The following is an 11,566-nucleotide window of genomic DNA, read 5'->3' on the forward strand; positions in this document are numbered from 1 at the left end:
TTAGCCTATTACTTATGGAACAAACAAATATATAGTTTTTTTTTATATTGGAGAAATAAATTGCCCCCACTAGGAATCGATCTTAGACCCCCTACCCAACTCATATGTTCTCAGCTCCTACCACTTGAGCTATCTTACAGGGACAAACTCATATATAGTTTACGAAGCAACAATATTATTTTAAATTCTCATAAAATCTTGTTATTATAATACTTAAATAAATTTATCGTCCTTTTTTATTTTTCATCCTTGAAAAATATTTTCAGTTTAACATCCTTCTAAAATTGCAGTACTTGTAGTCACATTTTCCATTCAACCTAACTAGAATAAACACAATTAATGTAAGAGTATAAATAAATAAATACAATTTATCCTAAAAGCCACTAAGCAAGAAACTGCATTTAAAAATATCAAAATGGCAAACTAGGCACTAGCTGGCTTTATAATATTAGCATGTACGTATGAAGAAGAACAAGTCATTAGTTCATATCCAGTGTGGTGAAATTGGATTACTGGTAAAAACCTTCAGCCCCCCACCGTTCAACAACTCCCCTTAAAACACAAAAAGTGAAATTTTTAAAATGAAAAAAGAAACCAACCCCGACCCTGAACTAAAAAATTCACAAGAACTCATATATATGGCAGGCATATTGATAGCTATTTCCTAGGGCGAGTCTCCTCTGGCTTTGCAACTCCCACTTCTACTTTTGCTACATCCATAGCACTGGCCTCAGGCTTCTTCTTTGCATACAAGACACCATATCCCACAGCACCTGTAATAAGCAAACCTGCTAGAGCCATGGTTGTGAAGCTGAAAGGAAGTGATTTTGTCTGGTGAAGGGTTCCACCAGCAGGACCAGGACCATGACCTGGAGGTCTCTTTGACGTTTCTACCCCAGCTGCTTTCACTTGCTCTGGACTCATTTTGTGTGTGTCTGCCATTTTTCTCCACTCTTCGTCTCCACCACCCATGATGATGATAATGGACCCTTAAAGAGACTGGTTTTTTATAACTTAATAGTTGCTTACACCACTTCAATTGCCTCAAAACATGCATGACGAAAGAAAGAAAATGATGAAACTATAGTTCATGTTGTTGTTTAGCCACGTCTCACCATGCCTTGTATGTTTGCAACACGTAGTTGCTACGCGTCGTTGTAGCCGGAACGTGGAAACATGAAAACTACCTAGTTGGCAATCTTGATAGCCCTTTTTATATTCCAGTTTTTATCCACTTTCAATGGATACGCAACCAGGCAATGTTGTCAGACTCGCGAGTTAACTCGCTGACTCGGTAGACTCGCGAGTCTATATAGGAAAAATGAGTCGACTCGCTGCCAGACTCGCGAGTTTGTAGGAGATGTTCATTTCATTTGTGATTGGTTTAAATATAATCATGGTATGTTTTTGTGGGGTAGTCCAAAGAGTTACTATTCCTGCACAGTTTCTTATTTCATTTCTACCAATTAACTTCATACTTTCACGTAGGGTGGCAAAATGGGTTTGACCCGCTAGGCCAGCCGCCAGCCCGTTTTACCCACCTCTTTTGGCGGGTTGGGTTGGGATTTTGAACCCAAATTTTAAAAGTGGGTTAGCCCAACCCAACCCACATTTTGGCGAGTTAATGACGGGTTGGGTTGGGTTAGCCCGCCAACCCGTTTTTCACTTTTTTTTTCACTTTTTTATATTTTTATTATTTAAGTAGATTATTGTAAGGTACGCATAGATTATGACTGATCTAAACTAAAAAACAAAAACTATTTTAAAAGCTAGTCAATGGTGACCTTTAATGGATTCACCTATATAAGTTGCGGCTCTTATTTATAGGTTATGTTTTGTCTAAAACTTTCATGACTACTCCACATTATCTTTTTTTTAGAAAGCTGAATTTAATATCAAAGAAAGAGAATTACAAACAAAGCAGTAGGCTTGAGAGTTTAAGAAACCAACTGCCAAAAAAGACCAAGGACAGAAGGATAAACTAGGCTAACAAAAAAAAGAAACTAGAGCTAACATTAAAAAGCAAGATAGAAAGCAGGAAAGAAAGACAGAATAAGGGGCCTTCTCCTAGCAGCAAGAAACAGGACTAACAAGAGGCGCAAGCACCAAACATTTGAGCTCGCAACCAGTTATTACAGTATCCATAGATTAAACCACTGAAGCAAGGAGAAGCTCCACGAGGGGGGAGCTGCGATCGCAGCCCTGTTTCGCTAAGGTATCAGCTAGAGAGTTAGCTTCTCTAAAGATGTGAGAAACACCAATGCAATTTACTTCAGACATGAGACGGTCAATCAAATTCAGATCATTCATAAGCTTCCAAGGACGATTCGATTTGGTCGTTACCCACCCCACCGCAAGAGTAGAATCACTTTCGATCAAAATGTGCTTGAAGCCATGGTTTTTGCAAAATAAGAGAGCATGAAGAATAGCTTTTACCTCAGCCACATAGGCCCAAGTAGATCCAACAACACAAGAAAACCGACCCACAATGGTACTATTTGCATCTTTTAGAACTCCACCTATGCCACTCACACCCGGATTCCCACGAGAAGAGCCATCTACGTTGAATTTTAGACAACCAGGAGGGGGAGGGCACCAATCAGCAGAGCGAACTTTAGGGGCAGCAACTTTGACCCGGATCTTCTCAAAATGCTGGGAAAAGTCTAGAACAGTGAAGGGGCATTCTTTCCACCAGGACTTTATCCACCACATCACTCTCATTAGGTGCAGGTCCCAAATATATTCAGCAGAAAAGTCCTTCTGATTAAAGACTAAATCGTTTCTAGCTCGCCATATGGACCAGAACATTGCATAGGGTACTCGAGATTATCTTTTATAATTGTTGGTTAACTATTATGACTAAATTAAACTCTTGTTGATGATTGTAAAACACATCTAGTGTTGTTAAGTAATATTAAGTGAGTGTGTATCAAAGAAAAATGACATTTAAACGATTTGATGAAGGTTATTGACACTTACACTTGACAGTTGCTAGTGAGGTTACAATTTTACAACTTTTAATAACCACGCATGATAAATATTTGGGTTAAACCGGAAAACCATCCCTGAACTTTAAGCGAGATTTGATTTCTGTCCCTCGTCGGAAAATCTTCCTAGCCCCGCCCTCATACTATGTTTTTTTTTTGAAACCGTCCTTGCCGTCGATGAAGCTCCGGCCGCCATGTCCAGGTGTCAGTTTGGAGCTTACGTGTAATTTTAAAAAAAAATAAAAAAAATAAATTTTAATTAACCCCAAATCTTTCCTAATTTAATTTCTAAACCCTAAAACTAAAACTAATACTAACACTAACTTAACTTAACTTCTACTCTAATAAAATCAGATCAAACCCCCCATTTCATCTATTTTGATATTCATATTTCTTCCAGAAAAAAAAAACACCCAATAAATAACTACATATCTTCTTCTTCATATTCTTTTCACACTCCCTTCCCTTTCCCCCTTCCCCCAACACCCCAAAAAAAACTGAAAGATGCAACCAGTTCTCGATTCTTGATTTTATTTTTCAATTTCGCTTTATGGGTCTACAAATCCCAGTGGGTTTTGTTTTTCTGTGTCACTGTTATTGTTCTTGACATGATTAATGGTAATTTTCTTAAGTTTTAGCACCCCCAGTATGTACATACATTAAGCTGGGAAAGTCAAAGATTAATAGTACATAACATCAACAAGCCTTACTGACGCCATGTGAACTCATACATAAAAAATACAAACTACACTTGCTCAGATTGTAGAACAAAAGCAACTTGGGTGGCTGCTAGAGCTGCAACTTCCTTTCTTGAGTTTTGAATGAGAAGAGTTTGGATTTTTTGAAAATAAAAATTCACTGAACATCACATGGAACACATCCTTCTTCAACCTCGTGCAGAACCCAATCCCCCACCCTCCTTCTCCTCCCTCCCCTTGTCCTAAACATCACATGGAAACCAGACCTGAGGAGCCCAAACCCAGATTTGGAAACTTATGTCATCCACTGCCTGAAAACCAGAACAACCACAAACCAACAATAAACCCAGGAACTCGAACCCCACCATTGCAGACCCACCCACATTCGCCACCCTCTCCTCCAAAAGAAAGGAGACCAACCAGATCCAAAAATGCTCAGGAACATGTTAAGCAAACACCCAAATCCAAAGTATCTCTCAAAAGACACATTGTAATTCGTAGTCGCCGTCGGCGGTGGAGGGCGATGTGGCAGGGGGAGGAGGATCTGGATTGTGTGTTATGTTGATTTTGGTCTTCAAATACCCCATCGAAGCTCCACCCCACGCGCTGATGACCGCCGCCGCCGCCGAAGCCGCATAAACCTTCACTGATCTGGTGGGCCTCAATGGAAGCTTGCGTCTTCGCAAGATTTTGGTGGTGATTCAACCATGTTTTCCGAGATCTGGTGTGGCACATCTCACAAATGTCATACCTCTCGAGAGAGAGCCTCGTCCTCTCGGTCTCTATTTTCTGGGTGTTGGTGAAGGAGGGTGGGGTGATTGCGGTTGCATGGTGATTGGGGTTGCGGTGGGAGGGAAAAGGAGGAGGGTGGGTAATCTGGGTTGCAGTGGGAAGGGAAGAGAGAAGACGGTGGGTGGTTGAAGATGATGACGATTGAGTCATTTATTAAAGACTTAATTTTAGGATTAATTAGTTTATTATTACTTTAGGTTAATTAGTTTAAATTATGGGGGCTTAACTACAAATTAAAAATTTTAGTTTTAGTTTTTTTTTTTTTAAAATAACACGTCATAATGAAATTACGTGGCATGTCCACGTAGGCACAAAACTGCCAACTAATCACGGTGGCCGGAACTTCATCGACGGCAAGGACGGTTTCCAAACAAAAAACGTAGTTTGAGGGCGGGGCTAGGAAGATTTTCCGGCGAGGGACGGAAATCAAATCTCGCTTAAAGTTCAGGGACGATTTTCAGGTTTAACCCTAAATATTTTCTTGGTATTTCTATTGATGAGACTTTCTAGTTGAAATCATAACATTTAAAGATAAAGAACAAGTATAATTCTAATTTTTTCATGTGCCAACGTATGAAGAGTGAAAGATTTCTTAAAATTCCTCATTGCACATTTTTTTTATTATACTATATTTTCTAAGTGGGCTAGCCCGCCAACCCGCCAAAATATGGGTTGGGTTGAGACTTTGAACCCAAATACCAAAAGTGGGCTAGCCCAACCCAACCCGTATTTCGGCGGGTTAGTGATGGGTTGAGCCTGACCCGGCCCGCCAACCTATATTGCCACCCCTACTTTCACGTACTCAAAGAGGAAAGGTCTACTACACGAAAATTGTACCTACCTCTTGAATCACTATTTTGGAAATCTTCTTTCAAGTAAAGTACAAAAACGGACAAAAACATTATATTACATGCAAAGTAAATGAATGTTTGTACTATGAAAGGTTTGGACGGTCAAGCAACAAATGATGCAACGTTTCTTGACCTAAGGAGATGAGTAAAAGGAAGATTTGAAGAGTTGAAGCAGTAACAATTTTTTCATTCTTTCAGCAATTTAAACAACTAGTGAAAAGTCTTAAGAACTCCTTTGTTCATCATAATCAGAGCACATACAGGTCAAATCTCTCTCTGAAATATTCTTAATAATCTTTAGTGTCATATCTTGTACACGCTTGTAAAAGAGTAAATTGATCCAAAGATTTCTACATTACTCTTTGTGAAGAGGCCTAAGTAGAAGCAAAATCATTTTTCAGAGGAGGAGGAGTCATTTCAAATAATTATTGAGGAGAAGTCTTGTAGAATACTTGTAAAGAAGAATTCCTTAAAACTTGTTAGTGAAAAATCTTGGTAAATACGTATGTCTGGACGTAACTCATCGATTTAGTGTAAATCAGGATAAAATGTCTTATGTGGTTCTTATTTGCGGTAGGTTCTTTATCGCTAATGTGTATAACTATTCGTTGCACCTAATTAACTCTTTTGTGACAAGTTTTAAGAACTTATATTTGCTTGAAAAAGTTTAATAAATGTTATTTTTCTTAGATACAATTCAAACCTCTCCTCCTTGTGTAATTTCTTTATTTATCATAATTCTCATCAATTACTTGAGTAATATATGTCATTTTCTCTTTTTACAATAACTCTGATTGGATTTAAATAAGGGTATATCAATATAACTAAATATCAATTAATAAATTCTTAAACTGTGTATATAAAACAATATTTATTTTAAAATGGAGAAAGTTAATTCCATTTTAATTTATCAAAAAGGTTGTCTAAATCACACATGTGGGTTACTAATCCACAACTCCATAAACCATTAGGATTTTTTATAAATAAAATATATAAATTCTAACTCACCTATCTTCAATGTGATTGGACAATGAGTTATTTAACTCAAATTTTCTCATGGGTCATTTAGACAATCCTATTAAAAATAATTAACAAATTAACATTGAATTAATCTTAAAACCTAACAATATTAAATATCATTAATTATATTTAAATTTTAGAATTTAAGTAACAACAAATTCAATCACTAATTATTTTTAAGAATAATTTTTTCAAAATTTTATAAAGGTATTATTAATTATAAGTATTCCCTCATTCTAAAATGGTTGTTGTTTAAGGTAATGTACATAATTTAAGAGCTCATTAATCAATATATAATTTATGTCCAAAAACTTTTTCCATATTAGTTAAAATGTTTATTTTATAATTGAACATTATTTTTAAATCCACATTTAGTATTATATATATCACTCTCATACCACATGTTATTCTCACATAGCACAATTCTCATCAATTACTTAACTAATATATATCATTCCCTCTTTTTAACATAACCTGGCTTTAAATAAGATTACTTTAATATAACTAAACAACAATTAATGAAATTAAAGCAGTGTGTATATTATTGAACAATATATATTTTTAAATGGAGAATTTAATTCAATTTTTAATTTTTTAACAACAATCAATATTAAATTAATTTTAATGCCAAAAAATATTAAATATAATTAATTTTATTTAAATTTGAGAATTTAAGTAAAAAAAAATTTAACAACACTAAAAATACTTAATAATAATTTTTTTATAAAGCTATTATTAAATATAGATATTATTATAAATCACACCCTCTATTCGAAATATACATTATTTTAACTTTTTACCTCTTTGTGTATTATTTTTTTTACAAATTTGTTAAAAAATTTATTTTATAATTTAAGAGTATTTATGTCATTTTCTTCAATTTATATATTCATTAATATTATATCACTCTCCTACACATGTAATTCCGACATACATAATTTTCATTAATTACTTAACCAATGTCTCATTCCCTTATTTTTAACATAAATCAGTTTCAAATAAAGGTATTTCGATATAACTAAACATCATTTAATGAATTTCTGAAGTATTTTTCTTGTTACAAGTGAAAAAAGAAAGCAGAAAAAAAACTAAGTGCTAGCGTTTAAATACAATGACGCATAAATAAACGACGACGGTTGTTTCCAAATCCAGCGACCGCCACTTCTCGTGATGCCTTCTTAGCAAGATAGTCCACTGTAGTATTCCGTTCTCTCGAGATATGGACGAACGAGATACTCCATTCCTTCCTCGACCTCAACCATTCTCGAACCTCCAGAATCTAACTTTTGAAGTGTTTATACACTCTCCGGTCACTATTATAAGCAAAAGTTAGCTTTTTAGGTTCATTCAATAAATGATGTATGTAGTCATTAAAATGGTCACATACATTATTTATTGAATAAACCTACAAAACTAACTTTTGCTTATAATAGTGACCGGAGGGTGTATATTATTAATTGGAGAAAGTTAATTCAATTTTATTTTTTTTGTTACGTAGGAAAATATTCAATTTTATTTTAATTTGAATTAATTAGCAATAATTAACATTGAATTAATTTTAATATCTAAAAATATTAAAGACCATTAGTTATATTTATATTTTAGAATTTAAGTAACAAAAAATGCAAGCACTAAATATTTATAATAATAATTTATTTAAAATTACACTAGATATTATTATAAAGTACTCCCTCTATTTTAAATATATTTTGTTTTAATTTTTTACCTATATGCGAAATAAATTTTTTTACCTACTTGTTAAAATGTTTATTTTATAATTTAAGACTATTTATCCCATTTTCCTTTATTTATACATTCGTTTAATATTTATATCAGTTTCCTACCACATGTAATTTCCACATATGAAATTTTTCATAAATTACATAATCAATGTCTACCATTCTCGATCTTTAAAATAAATCAACTTTAAATAAAGGTGTTTCAGTATACTTAAACATCAATAAATAAACTCTTAAATTGTGCGTACATTATTAAGCAACATATATTTTAAAATGGAAAAAGTAATTAATATTTCATTAGTAGGTAATATTAATATTATGATGAATTAATATTTTGAATTTCACTCAATAAATTTTCAGTTAATGCTTTTTCAATGCAGTTTTATTATATTACTATATTATATTATATTTATATTTTATATATTATAATATTTTTCTTCTGCGTGTAACAAAAAAAAAACTATATTATAATATTTTATTTTATTTTATATTGATAGGTAGATATTTCTTTATTGATATTGATAGCTACAATTTTACATAATACCCCTGACCTTTTTATTCAAAATTCACAGAATTTCAGGGTCAACTTTCAATGAATTCATATTTGGTTTTTCTCTATTCTTTATTTTCACTCACTTTTTTTTTTCTCATCTTATCACCATTATATCTCTTACTTTTATTCTTATTTCTCATTGTTGGGTGTTATAGATGTTTTTTTATAAGCATTGGGTGTTATAGATGTGAACAAACAATTTTTCTATCCGATCTTTTCCCCTACAATTTAACACTCAATTAATTCTGTATTTACTTCCGATGAAGAAAAAAAAGTTATGTATTTACTTCTCATAGTACCTGCTGCAAATGAGGCGGTTCACGAGGCTAAGGTTTCTAAAGTTCCATCTCTTATTTTTAAAGTGGACTTTGAGAAAGCTTACGACTCGGTTAGATGGGGTTTTCTCATTTATATGATGAGGCGGCTTAATTTCAGTGAGCGGTGGATAAGTTGGGTACGTGGATGTCTTGAGTCAGCTTCTGTTTCTGTTTTGGTTAATGGTAGTCCCTCGGGAGAATTTAAAATGGAAAAAGGAATTAGGCAAGGCGATCCTCTTGCTCCTTTCTTGTTTCTAATTGTGGCTGAAGGTTTGAATGGGATGATGAGGCAAGCAGTTTCTGTTCAAAGATTTTCTCCGCTGAAATTTGGTGGTGAGTCTTCTCAGGTTCAAGGGTCCCTTTTGCAGTTTGCAGATGATGCTCTTTTTATTGGGGAGAGTAATTTACAGAATGTTTTGACTCTGAAAAGTATTCTGCGATGTTTTGAATTAGTCTCTGGCATGAAAGTTAATTTCCATAAAAGTAAGTTTGCAGGACTATCCATATCTGACTCTATGCTAAATCGGTTTGCTTCCCTGTTAAATTGTAAAGTTATGCATATCCCCTTCGTTTACTTGGGGCTCACTGTGGGTGGTAATCCTAGAAGATTATCCTTTTGGGACCCTGTGGTTGCTAAGCTGAAGAGGAGGCTAGCTAGCTGGAAAGGAAAGCATCTATCCTTCGGGGGTAGACTTTGCCTAGTGAAGAGTGTATTGAGTGCCCTTCCCCTGTTTTATATTTCTTTTTTTCGAATGCCAAAGGGGGTTGTGCAGAAGTGTAATCAACTTATGATGCGTTTTTTGTGGGGTGGCTCAGATGAGGTGAGGAAGATTGCATGGGTTAGTTGGGAGCAGATCTGTAAACCAAAATGGGAGGCAGGTTTGGGTGTTAAAGACCTTGATAAATTCAATGTGGCCTTGCTTGGTAAATGGAGGTGGCGGATGATGCATGAACGCGGGAATTTATGGTGTGATATTTTATGGACAAAATATGGAAACAAGACCCCTTCGAAAGCTTCTTTGTGGTGGAAGGATCTGAATAAGTGCTGTGTGGGTGCTGTAGCTGGGAACTGGTTTGAGAGCTGCCTTTGCCGAAGAATTGGAGAAGGGGATGCTACTCTCTTTTGGCTTGAAGATTGGCATGGCAAAGGTAAATTTAAGGATAAATTTGCTGACCTTTTTACTATTTCATCTCAGCAGAATTTGAAATTGGTAGAGCTGGGTTGTTGGTCTAATGGTGAGTGGAGGTGGACTCTACAGTGGAAATGTCGTCTGAGTGAAGGTCTTGAGGCGCAGCTTGCAAGCATGCTAGCTCTTATTTCTTCTTTTAAGCCAAGGAGAGGAGTTAATGACTCTTGGAATTGGATTAAAGAAGGAAATGGAAAATACACTGTAAGTTCTGCATATGATTCTTTGGTATCTGGCAGTTTGGTTGAGGTGGACATAGTGTTCAAATTGTTATGGAAGGTGCTTGCCCCCTCTAATGCGCAAGCTCTCTGCTGGAAATTGATGCTTAACCGCATACAAACGAAGGATAATCTGTTGAGAAGGAGTGTTCCAATTGCTGATCCAAGCTGTGGTTTATGCTCCTTGGTAGCGGAAAGTTCCTCTCACCTTTTTCTTACATGCTTATTCGCATGGGAGGTGTGGAATCAGACCCTCCAATGGCTAGGTAAGCATTTTGTTTTCCCTGCTAGCCCAAGGGATCACTTTCTTCAATTTGCTTGGGCTAATTCTCCAAAACATCGAGTTGGTTTGTCCACTATATGGCTGGCTGTTGTGTGGGTGCTTTGGCATGGCAGGAATGCGAAAGTCTTTAATGAGGAGGATTTATCGTCTACTTCGCTCTTTGAACAAGCAAGGTTGAAGGCTTGGCTTTGGTTGAAGGCTAAGAACAAGAATTTTACCCACGCTATGTCTGAGTGAATTTTGGAACCATTGTGTTGCTTGGATGATATATAGCTTTGGGTGAGTTGGTTCGTGGATTGATACTGTACTTGCTAGTGGTGACCTTGGGCGAGCTTTACTTGTTGCTGTTTGTTGGTCACTTTTCTATCTTCACGTGGTTGATAGTATACTGGAACATTTCTCTAGTTGTGGCACCTGATGGTTCTTGTTGCTGGCATATTATGTTGGGTTTTTTGGGTCTATTGTATTAAGCTCCTTAGTGGGTACTCTTTGATTCTAGACTTCTGTACTCTTTGGGTTTTCCCTAGTAAGGTTTTAATGAGGCATATTTCTGGGATCTTCCCTCTAAGGGGTGGGGGTTGTTATTGTTAGCTAATGATAGCGTAAGTTTGTATGTTTTGTCACTTTCCTCTTTTTTCTCTTGTTTTTCTTTTTGTATTGGGATTGAAGTACCCCTTGTACTTCGTTTCAATATATATTCAATGGCTTATAAAAAAAAAAAAACCTGCTGCAACCTTCCAATTAATTTCCATTTTTCCATAATTTTTGTACCGTTGCTACTATATATGCCAAACAAGCACAAACAACAAAACAAAACACTCAGTGGCCCCCACACCATGGTTATCTGCCATTCCCCATGTCACCTAACGGCTAGTTTCCCATCACCACCACCATAAATACCACACACACTCCAAACCCCAC

The 11,566-nt window shown here is 35.4% G+C and overlaps 1 protein-coding gene across 1 annotated transcript; it reads right to left on the reverse strand.

Moving 5' to 3' along the window:
- Positions 1 to 441: 441 nt before the first annotated feature.
- On the reverse strand, positions 442 to 975 carry LOC130716572 (uncharacterized). The gene has a single exon (XM_057566538.1). The coding sequence runs from the start codon at positions 970 to 972 to the stop codon at positions 658 to 660; it is 315 nt and encodes a 104-aa protein (XP_057422521.1). The 5' UTR covers positions 973 to 975; the 3' UTR covers positions 442 to 657.
- Between the last annotated feature and the right edge of the window lie 10,591 nt (positions 976 to 11,566).

Source organism: Lotus japonicus, chromosome 5 (assembly GCF_012489685.1).
Source record: "Lotus japonicus ecotype B-129 chromosome 5, LjGifu_v1.2".
Taxonomy (NCBI): Eukaryota; Viridiplantae; Streptophyta; class Magnoliopsida; order Fabales; family Fabaceae; genus Lotus; species Lotus japonicus.